Source organism: Phaethon aethereus (assembly GCF_964289735.1).
Source record: "Phaethon aethereus genome assembly, chromosome: 5".
Lineage (NCBI taxonomy): Eukaryota > Metazoa > Chordata > Aves > Phaethontiformes > Phaethontidae > Phaethon > Phaethon aethereus.
In genome coordinates, this window is record NC_138579.1 from 42,790,617 (window position 1) to 42,806,832 (window position 16,216).

The 16,216-nt window shown below is 43.8% G+C and overlaps 2 protein-coding genes across 2 annotated transcripts; both read right to left on the minus strand.

Annotated features, from left to right (window-relative positions):
- Window positions 1-1,492: 1,492 nt before the first annotated feature.
- LOC309405546 (acyl-coenzyme A thioesterase 1-like) lies at window positions 1,493-5,384 on the minus strand (the record flags this gene model as incomplete). The annotated part of the gene is made up of 3 exons (XM_082000336.1): window positions 1,493-2,095; window positions 3,425-3,627; window positions 4,931-5,384. The coding sequence occupies 3 exons, from the start codon at window positions 5,382-5,384 to the stop codon at window positions 1,493-1,495; spliced, it is 1,260 nt and encodes a 419-aa protein (XP_081856462.1).
- Window positions 5,385-7,155: 1,771 nt separating this feature from the next.
- On the minus strand, window positions 7,156-15,994 carry JMJD7 (jumonji domain containing 7; the record flags this gene model as incomplete). The annotated part of the gene is made up of 8 exons (XM_082000778.1): window positions 15,118-15,994; window positions 14,261-14,414; window positions 13,106-13,359; window positions 12,241-12,297; window positions 11,731-11,826; window positions 10,168-10,244; window positions 8,908-9,067; window positions 7,156-7,244 (listed from the first exon to the last, which is right to left on the minus strand). Exons 1-8 carry the CDS (start codon window positions 15,182-15,184, stop codon window positions 7,156-7,158), a joined length of 954 nt encoding a protein of 317 aa, XP_081856904.1. The 5' UTR covers window positions 15,185-15,994.
- Between the last annotated feature and the right edge of the window lie 222 nt (window positions 15,995-16,216).

Here is a 16,216-nt window from a genome sequence, read left to right on the forward strand (position 1 = left end):
AGGTCTACAGCCCTCTGAGGCTCAACATGCTCATTCTGAGTAGCCATTGCTCCCTGAAACAAGAAAACTGAGGGCATGGTTCTGCCCTCAAGAAGATGCAGGCTCCTGCAGGGCTTATCTCTCAGCAGGAATTGGAAACCAGGGACTACAGCACTCTCAAAGGCAAGATTTTGCTGCCTCAGCAAAGGCAGAGACCCTCAGCTACTGTTGACATCTGTGGTCAGAAGGGGAGCATTGACTGCTCCAGAAAGCAAAATCTGCTCAGCTGATGCCATTTGATACCTAGAAAATGCCAGCAAGCTGCTGTATGCCACTATCCCACAAATGCACAAAGTAGTGGAGTCGTCACAGTCATTCTTGGCAGATTTGGACCTCAGTAAAGGGGGAGATAATACATAATCTCCCCAGAAGGCAAGGTCAGTCCTCTCTGAAGAGCGGCATTTCCTAGCTGTCACTGAGCCCACAGCTGTCTGCTATAGTGGCAAGACCGCAGAGACAGCCCACTGCACAGGGCTCCTGGGAATTCAGCAGCAGCAGTGGATTTATTCTTCCTCCTCAAAACGGGGATAAACCGACTTTCAACATTCAAAGGCAGGTGCCTAGCACATCTGTATCACACCCATCTTGAGCACTGTGCAGACCCCTACTGCCAACTCCACCACTTCTCCTACTGATAGGAGGTAAGGACTTCTGTATATCAACTCTTCAGCTAGGTGAAGCAGCAGCTTGTGACTGCACCAGGATTGCTGCCTATGTATTTATAGGCATAAAGACAGTCAAAGGCTTCATTCAGATAGTTTCAAGTAAACTGTGCATACACACATAGACATTGTATTTATTGAGTAGTGCAGTGGAAACTTTACCCTGATACGGAACTATCTGGAGTCAGCAGGACATACAAACATTGTAACCTAGGTAAGATTCACTTCTGTTTTTTGAGGTACCAGGAAAAAATATGTTATTACTGCACTTCAGAATAAGTCAGAAGAGTGCCTCTGTACTTAGTTGAGATCAGAACTGCCGCAACTGCCACTTTTCACCAAGAAATGTGAGAAAATGATACACCAAGAGGAAAGGTGAGTGTACTGATGTGCTATCCCAAGAAACTGTTGTTTACTAGTTAAAGGTGCAAGACTAAACAGTTCAATGGAAAACTCCTCCTATGAGAGTATTCCCTGCTACCAAAGGACATGGTTGGAGATTGAGGGCAAAGATACCTCAGTACAAATGAAATCCACATGATGGGATGCTGGGTTTTTCTCAGATTACTACAGGTCACAGGCAGATCAGATGGTGTCAATCTACAGTGCAGCTGGGGCCAGAAGAAAACTAAAATTCAACTGAAAAATGGGAAATTATTTGGGGAATGAAAATAAACAACTATGTAACAGTGGGGTTCTTGGAGGAAGACAGGCCAGGAAACTTGCATGAGTTTCCAAGATTCAATGTGAGCTGAAATACCAACCCTGGTCAGCTGCTTTGATAACTTCCACTACAGCTTGCTCTTAGGGATGTCCGAGTCCATCAAGTGTTGCCAGAAAAAGGCCTGTATCCTGCGCCATGCATCTTCTTGGGCTTTGGCATGCTCCCTCCATTGCCCTCCCCAATGCACAAATACCCCAAGCACTTTGTGGATTGAAGCCTGGCACAGAGGCAAGTATGGTGGTTCCAAGAGGTGTCCTGCTCCAGAATAGGAGCAAAACTCCACTTCCCGTCCATGCTGCTGAAGACGCTGAACAGCATCCTGGCAATAGAGGTCACTTTTCCAGTTCATGTCATCCAGTCCAGACAGGAAGAGGAACTTGGCCAAGGACCTCTCCATGGGAATGCGACAATCCCAAGTCGCTGGGTCCCTGTGATCATCTAGGACATCTGAAAAATCTGTTAAGCCAGACTCATCACTGGTCTTCATCCTCCTCAAATCATATGGGTGGGGAGGAACAGTGAAGCCATCCCCTCGCAGGGGAATGAAAGAATTAAAACCACTTCCAGATATGCTGACAGCTGCCTTGATGCCAGGTAGAAATGTGGCCATGGAAAGGGCTAGATCAGCTCCTTTAGACAAGCCCAAAACGCCAATCCCAGTATCCTTCACCTGAAACACAGTTATGAAACAACCATTATCAACTACTACTCATTTCCTGGGCTGGCATAATGTCTCCAGTTCTGCTTCCTCACTCCTCATGCAACTAAAACGGCTCATACCTTACACCTTACCTCTCTCTATTCAGGTTACATCACTCCCATTTCCATCCCTTTGCTGAGCCTCCACAAGAGTGACTCTGAATTCTACAGCTCCTCAACATTTCTTCTCCTGTAACACTTTCTTTCCTGGTGACCTCTACAGACAAAGCCTCTTTGCTTCCTCCACACCCTTGGCTAGACACTTGCTCTCGGTATTGTATCTTTTACTGCTCCTGCCTCCAAACCCTCTCAATCTTCTCTCCTCCAGTCCCCTTTGGAAAACCACTTTTTCATGGATTTACTTGCATTGATTTTCTTTCATGCTGTTGTTTTTTGATGCTCTCTTACAGCTGACCTGTTATCTTCCGTTTTGTCTTGGAACACATAAGGTTCATTACACCTGAGGCTGAGTAAGCCCAGCTTCTAACTGTTTAAATCAACTTATTTACAGTGAGACCTCTTCACAGCAAACTCATTTTTAATGTGTGTCTTGAAACTTTGGAAGTTTCAGGGCTCCATGAGGAACAAGACAAACAAGGAAGGCTGAATTCTGCTCTCCCTTGGCTACATTCCTGGTGTCCACGTGCCAGAAAATAAATAACTTTGTGAAATAAATACCACATTAAGTAGCATTCCATTCAAAGTTTTAATGCTACTTGATTTCTCTTGGTCTCTTTTGCTTTAAGTATGATGATATATTGCTATGAAGTGTCCTTCTCATCCCACATACTTGTTCAAATATAGCCCCAGCTTCTTAAGACATGGCACGCTCTCCAGTGCTATGACTGTAAGGGATTCTGTTGTTAAAGTGTTTTATTACTGTCTTGTGAAACTTACTCAGACTCAAAAGCCTGTAACATTTCAGAAATGGTAGAAAATGGCAATGGATTTTTTTTCCCCTTCTAAAATCTTGAAAGATGCAAAAGTAGGGGGGGCGGAAAAAAAGCAGTTTTCTGCTTCTATTCCAGGAATTCCTTTGATTTAATCTTATACAAACACTGGTTGGCAAAACATTCTATGGACTGTCATAAAGTGCTGTGCAAAACCAGCTATCCAACTACTTGCAAAATTGGAATTGAGGCACATGCTTTTCCATCTCTCAGATCATGCTGTCTTTCAGACAATGCTGTCTCCTTCTAACATTTCAGAAACTTAGTTGCATTCATGGACATATAGTGTTTCACATTAGAAAATTGGAAAATAGCTTCTAACAGAATGAGCACCATAATTTGTCTCTTACCTGCTGCTGCTTCCGTAAAAAGTTTACAGCTTCCTCAAAATAGCTCAGTTCAAGAATCTCTGGCATAGCAGGGAGATCTTCAAAAGCCATGTAAGCAAGAGCCAGAGTCACAAAGCCTCTGCTAGCCAGAAGACTTGCTCTGTATTCAACAAGACCTCCTCCAGATCCGTACAAATCAATAAGTCCAGGGAATGGACCAGGTCCTGCAATGAAAGGTATATATATACACACTCAAAGTTTCTGCAGTTGTCCTTTCAGTAGTGCTCCCTCAGCGTACACCAGGACCATAAGTATCAAAAGGAAATCATATGCTGAAGTTTTCTGTAGAGAATCTCATTCTCAGGCACACATACAATCACTGTAAGGACACTAACTTGGATATTTCTCTTTCTTAGGAACTCACTATAGGAAGTTCATATGTTGGACCTCCTTCTCCTACCATGAATTCCAGCTGAAATTGGCCTAGATGTTCTCAGGCTACTGGGCATTGACGAACAAACAGTAGTGCGCCATGAGCTGCATTTCTTTAGGAACTGTGCTAGCGGATTTTCCAGGGAGAGAATACCCGAGTTCTGAAATGCACCCACAAATGCCAGCACTGACCTCTGGCAATTTCAGGCTTTCAGTCTCATCTGGGTAACCACCCCTGGGCTTCTCAGTTCTCCTCCTGCAGCCATAGGATCTTCCTTTCCTGCTGCTGCTCTGCCCATTCTTATAGCCAGACTTCCCTTACAAGATTTGGTGTCACAGCAGCTGCAATGAACTTTTTATTCATTACAGAGCAAGATATTCACATTTAAGTACTGCTCAAGGAACATAAACAGTTCAGAGCTCAGAGCAGCTTTACACAAGATCCAGTCTCGGCATTGTCCCCGTATGGAGCTGTGGAATATGACATCTGTTTAATTAGAGACCTTGCTTTTCTCATTTGTCTCCCATCTTCCTAAGTATCCCATGCAGTCAAGCTGCTCAACCAGGTAACGACTTCCTTCTTTGGCTTTTCCTTAGCCAAAGAGAGAGACAGAGAGACAAGTCCAGAGCCTGCAGGAAGATTGGAGCAGCCAGCTGGCTGCAAGCCGAGCCCAGTGCTCCCACCACACCTCGTCATTCCTCACTCCACGGCCAGAGCTGTCACGCCTTGCAGCTCTGCCGAAGTCCAGGGGCCTCTTTGTCCTATCAGCTAAGCAGAAAAGCTAAGAAATAAACACTCTTTTCCTCAGAGCTCTCACCACAGGAGAGGTCCTGGCCTCCCTCAGCTACAGAAAAGAGGACATGCCTCTTGTTACCATTGCTGCCCTCCCTGCACACCCCTGCCTTGGCACTTGACCCGCCTGGGCAACGGCTGCTCCTCCCTGCTCTGCTGTGAGGATCCAAGTAGCTGGAGCAAGCACAGGCAGCAGGAAGCATTAGCTGAGGCTTTGCTCTGTGTTCCCAAGTGCATCCAGGGGTCACGGGGCACTACGTGGTATGTCACACCTGGAAAACCAGAATGGAATTAAAACTCACCAGGAGGGAGGAAGAGGGTTGCTTTGAGATGACCTTCTCTGACTGAAATCCTCTTCACCCCCTCTCCTAAAAAACATCGTTCATTGGTGCATTTTCCCAGCAATCGGCTCATGTCCCCATGGCCCTCATACACTTCCAAGTCCACACAGAAAGGGGTCAGGACGTTCCGCTTTGCCAGCCGCTTATAGGGCGATTTAGACTGCAGAGACCACAGCAGCCCCATCGGTTCCACTCCTGAATAGCTGCCCCCCAGCGCAGGGGAGCGGCTGAGGTCGAGCTCTCCGTTGCTCCCAGCTCTGTAGCGAGCGTGGGCTTGGAAAAGCTCCCCGCTCTCGTCCACCAAGCTGGCTCGGAGGGTGACCTCCTGCTGCGGCAGGAGACCCGCCACGCAGATCTGCACGGGGTCATCGAACAGGCACCTGGCAGAAGGCAGAACTGTCACCTGCACCGCCATCCCAGCTCTGCTGGTGGGGAGAGGAGCTGCCCTTTTTTGTGGTGAGACACCGGCTGCGTGAAACAGGATCGTCAAGAGCCTGTCGCTTCTCACGCTTAAAATCTCTGCCCAAAGTCCAGGAGGCACCACCGTGACTGCTTCCTTCAGCCGGCGAGCATGGGCTGCTGGGAGACGTAGTTCAGAGCACGCCTCCCTCCAGATACTCCGGCTCAGAGGTGGTACAATAACACCAGCCACTTGCACAGACGCATGCCGTCATTTGTTCCCGGCGTGCTGTCTTACATTTGATTATTGAGAGAGAGACACTAAATTAAACACCCCAAAGTGACAAAAAGAGATAATCAAAATGCCTTTTCCCCTAGCCCAGCTGTGGGAAAGTCTGGATTTGACTGCAAAACTGGCTTGGGCACCTTTGCCAAGGCACAGTGAACACAAACAAGCTGGAAAGCCTGAAGTGATGTGACATCTTAATCTAGCCATGAAACAAATCCTGCCCTTAATCCTTCCTAAATTTTCATCAATTTTTTGGACAAACACCACAAGGTAAAATGATGCTTTATGCTTTAACTCTGTTTCTTTTGTTTTTTAAAGAAACAGACAAAGTAAAAGAATTATTATCTTTTTTCTTCACAATAATCAATCTTGTCTAAAGGGTATCTGCATTTTACTAATTAATAAATGGAAAATAAATTTTCCCCCATATTGCTACTGTTTCTAAGGAACTGTCTGAAGATTTGACAATAAATACCAACTTTGGGTTTTCATAAACAACAATACTACATTTTTGCAATGTCTGTGTATTTAATAGCCTTCTACTCCTACCCTGCAGGTCTCATACACATGAGTAGTCTCATCCTGTTCTGTGGAAACACAAATGCGAATTAAGATTGTAGAAATAGGCTCCTGGTCCACACAACTCACCTGACCATGCATTACACAGCAATTACTGGCAAAGGAATGACACAGTCAACGAGCCTACAGGCTCCAGAATCACATGTCATGCCACAAGACCACAGGTGATGTGCAGATTGACTGTAGATCTGTCAAAGCAACTCTAAAATCACCACTCAGGATGTAAGAGAATACAGCTATATTTAAATACAACAGTGAAAAGAAATAAAAACCAGCAATAAAAACATGTAGCTTAACGTGGAAAATAGCCAACATTGAGTTTTGCATGTCTTCCTCGATGTCCTTCACCCATCACATCATTTGAAAAGAAAGTAATAAATCAGTACAGAAACAAGCTTTTAAACTGACCTTTTATTGCAGAAGTTGCAATTTCTCACCATCAAAATACCACAGCCACTGAACTTAGTGAATTACAACTGGATAGGACTTTTGCCTTAAGCGGAACACATTAAGGACTGAGGCAGCCTGATGCACAGGTGGGTGGCAGAGCAGATTCTTCCTTGTCTGCTTGTGTTGTTATGAAAACAATCTGTAGATATAAACAAACAGTCACGGCTTCAAAACCTCCAAAACCTGGATTGCCTTACTTCAAATTTTATTATGCTCACCATCACTGAAGCAACATGCAAAGACCTAAAAATGTTATTATCAAACTTTCTACTTACAAGCCAAAAAACCTGGCCCATTGATCTGGACTCTGAAATCAGGCAAAATAGCCATGATCTGTTTGACAGACATTGTTGAGGATAATTTAATGTACAGTTCTTTTCACTTGAATAATGTGCGTACTCCAGTCATAGATGCTGATGATTATATCACATCAGAGAGAAAGATCGCAAGCTCGAGTCCCCCACCTCTGCTATAACGCTTTCACGGCTTTTGTGAGACAATCTAGTAGTTGATAATAGCTGTACTTAAGGTCATATTCCATGTCATACCAGTAATTCACTGTGGAGACAAGAAAAAGGAAAAACATTTCTAAGGCTAGAATGTAATGATTTACAAATGTGTTCATAGACTGTTTTACACAGCTCAGTTTTTCCTTATTACTGACTGAACTTTGAAATGAGCAAATCTTTGGCTACAGCCAAAAATAACGTAAGTAAACATCAGAGTTCTTTAATAGTGCTGCCAATGCAACTCTGTCTTAACCCAAACCAACTCCTCTTCAGACTCTATACTGGGGATTCCTTGGAGCAGAAGCTGGCAAAATATTTAGGAACAGAAAATATGTGCTTCTATTTAGAAAAAAATACCAAATACACTGCAAAGTTTACTATCTCAATAGGAACCTCGCTTCCTCTGAGTGTGTAAAGCACAGCAGATTCACCACTACTTCACAATGGTCATCAATCAGTGCTTTAATTCAGCTTCTCATTTTAATTTTGGTGTACAGCTGCTAGAAAAAATAAGCCAAGCAGTAAAATACTCTACCAATGGTTCTTGAAGGAGGATATACTCTAGCTTCAGACGTCCACTGGACCAGACCCAGAGAATATTGATTTTTCAAGTGCATACAGACTGTAGTGCAGTTAACAGGCCTTTACAGTGCAGTAAAGGCCAAATAAACTCAGCAATTCTTTAGCATTTCTGCTAGACAGAGAAAAAGAGTGGTCAGGGTTGCAAATGGAAACAACTCTACTTCTAAAAAATTTTTAAGGACTGATGCAGCACTACTGGGAAAAGAGAATTGGTATACTTCTTCACTGCTAGCTTGTCTTTTTATCACAGTATTGTGAATACTGGGAAAAAAAAAGGCTTGCAATATTTGCAGTGTTGCACAAATACTAATATCATGTTGTACAGAATACTTTATTTACTCTGCCTGGACAGACAGGATTATTCCAGGTAAAGGACAGAAAAAACCTCTTCCTCAAACCCTGCAAAACTTACACAACGTAACAATAATACTTTGCACCATCCCTACCCCTCCACCTGCACGAAATGAGCAATGCTTGAAATTCTGGAACTCTCTTGGGGAAGGAAAAAAAGAGATAGAGATGATAAATCATACAAAGAGAGATATGACATGACTTTTGACAAGTGCAGGGGAACAGGAACACAAGCATGGGCTTATTATCAAGGTAAGAGCCTGGACTGGAGCAGATTCCAGCTCACATGACAACAGAGTATCTTCCACGTTGTGTCTAGATCCATGCCTAAAACTCATACACTTTCTGTTTTCCATTTCTTCCCCCAGATCCTTTTTTGCTGACGTGATAACGGCATACACAACATGCAGTTTCTTTGTGAAAGGTATGTAGATGACCAATTTGCAGTTAGCAAGCTAGGCAAAAAAACTGCTTAGCTCCATGTCATAAACAGAAACTGGATCATGATCACTGAATTAGCTATTCTTCTCCAGAATTGACAACTAGAAAGACTTTTTCTTCTGCTATATCCCTAGCACTTGTCAACAATACTATGACTTACAAGCAAAAGAGACTGCAAGGAGATAGCCCCATGGCATCCTTCAAGATTGCCATGTCACCCTGAGGGGAGGTAGATGATCTCAAAGGGACATTTGGTCCCAGTTTTGCTTTGCTGTGGGATATCTAGCTGCACACCCACCACAGTTCAAAAATGTATCTGGAAATACTGTGTATTTTACCTGCTATGCAGCCATGTGATTGCTGAACATGATGGAACCAGAGAGAAGGCAGGTATAACATCTCACCAGCTTTCACTGTACACTGCAAAGGTTTTGCTTGAGCATACTCTGGATACTGTTCCAGATTTGGATTCAATGGGTCCAGGGGGATCCAGGGCACCTAGAAGCAGAAGAGGTACTGACCTCAGTAAAAAATTCCAGCAAGCTTCCAGAAAAACAACCGACAACCAAACTTACCAGGTTACAAAATATGTATTTTGCCTAGCAAAACACGTACAGCTACACAGCTTTCCTCAGTCAACTCAGAAAAGGTCAAGGATGCAAAAATTTGCCTCCTTCAGTGAAGCATTTCTAATTATGGAAAAGGTGGTAAATGTCAGCCATGAAATTTCAGTCTCGTGGCATGCTTCCAAAACACCTCCAGCCCCTCAAGTCACTTGTTCCTCCTACATTCAGTGCTTGAGCATTTTATCTGCACCATTCTTCTTAGAAATTCCCTTCTTCTAAAGCTCTCTGATCTAATTTTATTCCCAGCAGCTAACCCCTCCCCGCTTCCTGCTGGAAATCCCTCTTGTCTGCATTAATTTCTTCTGTGCCCTACCGAGTTATAAACCTCAGCACCCCACCTTACTGCGTTACAGGAATGTTCCCATGAGATTCCATGAGCACCACTCCGGAAACAGAGAAAAAGCCCCAGCTCAAGTTCAGCTGTAGCATTAGTCACACATTGCAGAGGCAAAAGGAGCAGGATGATTAGATACAAAAGACTACTGAGTTTTTGTGAAGTGCCTCCAGATCTATAGATTTTAATCAAATCAATATTGCTACTACTAAGAAAACATAATTTATTCATTGAGCTAATATATTTTATTGCACTGGGTGATACTGCTGTAGAGCAAAAACCAGCCCTGAGTTGAGGGCCAAAAGAAAGTGAATGCAGAGGAGTCTATTTCAGTTTTAATGACATAAACTCCTTTACTCTTGATTCATTTAAAAGTTTTTTACTGGATCTATTTAAGTTTGGTGAAAATCCTCCACTGGATCTAAGTTTGGTGGCAAGGAAGACAGTTTATGATACAGGTGTGCAGTAAAAATCTTTTCTGGAACCTGTGTATCCTTTACAATTAATAAAATACAAGTGAAATATCAGGCCATTCCAGTAATGAAGGATTTCTAAGTACCAATCAATATGCTCAGTTTGAGGGCTCAGCAGTGCCCAACACTCTCTTTACTGTATTGTGTTCTTTATATACTTTTTACCTTATCTGTGCTCTTCTTGTCCACAATTTCAAATGAGCCATCTTCTGATACCTGGTAGGTTGCTGGCTGATAGAGCTCTGGAACCACAGAAGGAAGTAAATGGCACAAATCTGAGTAGTACCCAAAGAAACTAGTGGCCAGGCATGTCACACTTTCACCAAGTAAAAGAAAAATTAAGACAAAACCATTTTCAACTTACTGTCCTCACCGTCCTTCCCTTTGTACATTTCAATTTTTATCCAGTTTCTTAATTTTTTTTTTTTAGTCAGTCTGAATACTGAACTGCCTTCCTGTTTGGAATTCCAACCTTCTTTCTTCACAGGGATGATTCTCCTCAAAACCCATTTTACTCCTGGTCCTATTTTGTCCCAGTAACTGTCTTGTTTCCCTTTCAGAAGTCATAAATGCATCCCTGACTGACTTACACATTGTTCTATATTCTGCCCTTTGTTCTTAGGTCAGTCTAGCAAGATAGCACTCACAACAGTTATTAGTGACTTGTGGCCAGCCTTTCATTTCTAGTTTTATCCAACAGGGCTCATTAACTGCTTCAGATACTGCAGGTTGCTTTTCTTTCATTGCTTCAGCACATGTGGTTTTCTAAGACCTCCCTTGAGAGTCTCCCTCCATTAACTTGATGTTCCAAAAAATGGAATTGTCTTTTTACTACAACTATAACATGCAAGCATTATCTCTGTTCCATACTTTAACAGTAACTTGTTTTGCAAAGTATGACTCATATGACGCACATGTATTTCATACATTCACATACATATGATACCACCTCTCCTATGAAGAAAGGCTGAGACAGATGGGGCTGTTTCAGTCTGGAGAAGAGAAGGCTCTGAGGAAACCTTATTGCAGCCTTTCAATATATAGAATATATTTTTATATATTAAAAAATATATAAAGGGGGCTTATAAGAAAGATAGAGGAAACTTTTTACCAAGGCCTGTAGTGACAGAATAAGGGGCAACAGTTTCAAACTGAGAGAGGGTAGATTTAGACTGGATATAAGGAATAAATTTTTTACAATGAGGGTCATGAAACACTGGAACAGGCTGCCCAGAGAAGTTGTGGATGTCCCATCATTGGAAGTGTTCAAGGTCAGACTGGATGGGGCTTTGAGCAACCTGAACTGGTGAAGAGCAGTGGGGATTCAGTTAGTACCTTGAATATTTTGTTAAATTACAGCTTATTTTTCAGCTTCCTGGCTTTTTTTCCTGAAGAAAAGAATGAGCAGGCAGAATCCAAACCTGTTAAACATCAAAGATGGCATGCCACAATACTGACAAGATACTTAAATAATTTAAATAGAAGAGAAGAGACTGCCATGAGTATCAATGAACCTATTACTTTACAAGACTGGAAAACCTGAACTCAGAGTAATGTTTGTATTACAAACTACCTGCAACACAAAATAGAAGAGATTCCTGTTCACGCTGGAAAGTGTAACACTGCATAAACATCAAAATGTTATCTCTGCTTCCTTTTTCATATCTTTCAATATTTTAGCCTCTTCTCCTTCCAACCTCCAGATATACTGCATAATAAATTATGTACCATACGGGATGAAGGGACGGTCACTTGGCGGATGCAGTAGAAAATGTTTCTCTCCAGATATCACACAGTACAAGTTCTCATAATGATCTTTATGTACTAGGATTGAGAAAAAACAGAGATGGGGAGAAAGAGTGAAAACCAGTGTTATTTCCTTCTCTACATCAGAAACTATAGTAAACTGAAAGTGTCAGCTTGTCCTCTTATTATCAGGCTGCTTCTTCCTCTTGCAGACAGTGGGAGTGGAAAGCCACAATATAATGTTGTAGCAAATGTATTCAATGAGGCAAATTGTCAGTGCCTTGCCTGACATAACACCAGGTAGATGCACCCAGAGACACAGCAGCAAGAGGCTGCAGAAGTGCAGGAAAAAGAACACAAAAAAAGCATGTTAAAGCAGAACTGCCTTGACAAAGAAAACACACAGTCCTACTGAGCCACCAACTCAAAACAAGCCCACTTAAACCTGTGCTGAAAGCACGCAGAAGACTTACAGCACCATACAATACATACAAGATGTCACAGCAGCTGATTCCCCAAGCCAGAAATTCACAGCATCGGGCTTCTTCCCTGTATAGTTAGGAAATAGAGGAATGTTGTGAACAAAAAAAGAATTTGAAGTGTCATGTTTAAAAGAATTTCAAATAATTTTCTGCCAATTTCTGCCAAATTCTGTCCTTCAACTTCCTTTGTAACTATGACAGGCTTCATTGCAAATAGCACTCTGTGAGCAACAGCAACCTCCACTGTAGTGCCCATCAGACTTCAAGACATAGTAACATCCATCCCCAAATCGATGGTTACAACCCTTCATTTCCAAATTCTGAATCCCTAAGACTTAGCTCACACAGAAACTGCAGCACTGTCTACGTACAGTTGCAAAAAGGTGAGATCACAGTAAATAATTTTCATTGACATTTTAAAAAAAGACATGCCGTAAAATAAAAAACTGAAACGGAACAGTGTTTAACTAGAAACAAACATCTGTAATTTTACCAAAGGGGGTGGGAGCTGCATGTTGTTTCACTCCTTTGTTATGCCAGCTTTGGTAGCAACAGCATGAATCGAAGTCGAAACGTGACTCTGAATCAGAGAAAAGCTGCTATATGAAAAGAAGGGCTATATGGCACTATCACCACACTGTTGCAGTTGTGATGGTGCCAATACACAACTGAGATACTGATTCTGGAGTAACCCAAACCCAAAACTTGGATTACTCTATTATTATGTATTTTACCACTTCTGCTTTCTAAGGGGATGAAACCAAACTGAGCTGTGGCATCCAGAAACAGAACAACCATTCACCATGTACCTAGCATGATTGTTTTAAAGCTCCATACAAAATATTTACTGAATATAGGAGAAATAAAAGGTTTACCAAGTGCCTCACTCATCCATCGTATGTCAGGCTGCACATCACAGACAAGTTCAGAAAACTCCTCGGTGAGGTTTGAACACTGCTTCTGCACATAGAATACGTTGGGAGAAGTCACTTTCTTCTCTAAAATGTCCAAAAAGTCCATGAAAGGCATTTGGCGCTCCTCTGGCATGACAAAACGGTCCTGGAACACCGCATCTGCATAACCATTTGGTGTTACTGCCACACTCACTACCTTGCGACCTACTACCTCCCTGCAAAAGAAATCCAAGGTTTATAGCCAGACCTGCAATTGGCCCATATATTGGACACCGGTTACTTTAAAAACAACACGTTTCATAGGCAGGAAACATAAAAAGCCTGGCTTTCTGTGGATGGCTGTCTCTTGACTAGATTTTCAACTGTCTGGTAGTTCTACTATTACTATTCTGGCATTCTTCTCCGATTGCTGCCTGTGGTCAAGGCAACCATAGTATCTTTGCCTCTCTAAATTCTCTTGTGTCTTAACAGGTGAGTTCACAAAGGAGCTCCCTTTCCCCCTGCGCAGGCAGAAGGCCCTCTTCAGCCACTTCTTCTCATGAATCATGGTGGAGCTTGATATTCTTGGGACTACTCATCCTGGCCAAATCTGGGTGGCCGTATGTTCAAAAGCAATTGAGGAGGAAGAAAGTGCGGACAGAGACCAACAGACACACACATCGTGAGGCTAACAGCCCTTATTTCCATGAGAAATTTAATTTTAAACCCATAAATTTTAGGTGTAACCAGAAATTCCATCTCAAAAAAGAGCTTTAAAAAAAAAAAAAAAAATCAGACATTGATAAAATGCTCATCATTTTGTAGCCCCACTCCAACTGGGGGGCTGCAGGGTAGAGCACTGGCCAGAGCACAGCAATGAGAGTTGGGTTTCTATAGCCTGAGTCTGTTGGTTGCACACAGTCAAAACACCTCCCCTTCATACTGCATCGGAACTGGTCAGGACAGTATGTTTACAAGAAGAAATTTACACCTGGGTTTGGCAAGACCAAACAGCTTTGTACAGAAGCACAGAGGAATCTGAGCTAATCTTAAGGATAAAACCAAAGATTAACCAAGGGCCTTTTACTGAGATCAGTGATAATTGACCACCAGTCCTGCTCCAAAGCTCGTTCATACCTGAGGTACGCTGAGGTCCATTTCTTCAGAGCCGGCCAGTGGCTGATGGCATTCTGAATTATACAAGGTTTATTCGGACTCACCCATTCTCGATAAAATTCCAGCGGGGACGGAGGCCTATCAAGATAGGGTACAGACTCCATCCACCCCAGCTCTGTCCAGGCAAACGAGAAACAGTTTTACTCAGGGTCCCAACAGCAGCTCCCTCTGCTAGCACACTAACTGGCTTCAAACCCCACTACACAGGTGCTCAGCGGAAAGCAAGCGGTGTCCTCCTGGGCTCCAGAAACAGCTCCATTAAAACCCAGAGACTGTCAGGGAGGGTTTCTGTGACAAGCCCATACCCCGCTCCGTCACCCTGCTACTCTCCTACTGCCAGCCACAGCTCCTCTCACAGGCAGCCATGCCATGTGTCCACAGGAGAGCAGGCAAGAAGGTCATAGCTTACAGGAGGTGCAGCTCCGATACAGAGATGATACCACAGGAAGATTTTTTTGGAAGCTGGAACAGTGCTTTGTTTTGCTGTTTTATACATATGAAAATAACCTAAAAGGGCCATTTTCTCGAGTTTCTTTTTCTTTTTGCAGCAGCCTTTCTGCTGCTTCTTCACTTGGGAAACATTTGACCGAAAACAGGGTAGGAGCATGGATGCTCCAGTTCAACCCGTGCAGGCGCCGTTTGCGGCTGCCGCGGCCCAGCCGGGGCGGCCGCAGACTGAGTTCTTCCCGTGTGAGGCGGGCTGGGGCCCGTGGAGACAGCGAGCCAGGCCCCGCCGCGGCCGTTACGGGCGGAGCCAGCCGCGCCGCCTCACACCCCCTTCCCGCCTGGCCGCCCCCCCTCCCCGGCCCGGCGCTCACCGCGGGCCTCCCGCGGGAAGGCAGCCAGGCAGCCCCGGACGGCTCGCAGTGCCGCCGCCTCCGCCATGCCCGCGGCCGGCGGGCCCCAGGCGTGGAGCAGGCCCCAGCCCGGCCCCGGAGGAGGAGGTGCCGCCCGCCTCCTCCCGCCTCCTCCGCGGCCGCCCTCTCTGCTCCCCGCCGCGCAGGAAAGTGAAGTCTCGGGCGCTGTTCGCGAGTGGGTGGCGCAGCTCGACCGCAGCTCGGTACCAAATGATCACATTTTTATTGAAACAGTTTTAAGACACCGAGTACAAATGAATACAGAGTTAAAAACAGCTCCCGGGGGGGGGGGAGCCTCACAGTGCAAAAGAAACCAACAAACGATTTTTATTTTTTTTTTTCCCAAATAATTGAACAACAACAACAACAAAAGACTTTTTAAAGGATTATTTTACCTATAGCCAGAAGTATAAAAACACACATTTATAAATAAAGCAGGAAGTATTTTTTTTCTTTTTTTTTCTTTTTTTTTTTTTTAAAACGAGTGAAGGAAAAGGGTAGTGTTGGAGAACACAGGTAAAGAGTTGCCTGCCTGGTGCCTTGGGCGCACGGAAACATGCGGAGTGGCCATGGCTTATTCCTAACACTTGCTGCCCCATGCATCTCCCCCTCCACGCTTTACCACAGGTTACCCATACAAAAACAGTCCCAGCCGCCCCTGTGTTATTTACACACACTATCTGAAATATGGGATGTGCTGGTCTTAACCAGAGAAGGAAGCACCTGCTCACTCAGGGGCTGCTCAAAGACCTAATATTTTAATGAGGTTATTGTAATTTAGTATCTTGGATGCTACACATCCAGCGGGGTGGGGGGAGCCACTGAATACATGCAAGAATTTACCAATGGTGTTTAAATACCTGTATTTCATTTTTCCTTATATATAATTATATACATATTCTTTCTTTTAAAAAAAATTAAGTTTGTATGTTTCTACTCCCGGAAAGAAATATCCTGATTCCTCTAAGTCGTGATGAAGTCTGCAAAATAGGGGACTGGTGAGAAGGCTGCTCTAAGGCCTGCCCTAGCCATCGCCTGGGAGGTTGCATGGAAAGGAGAG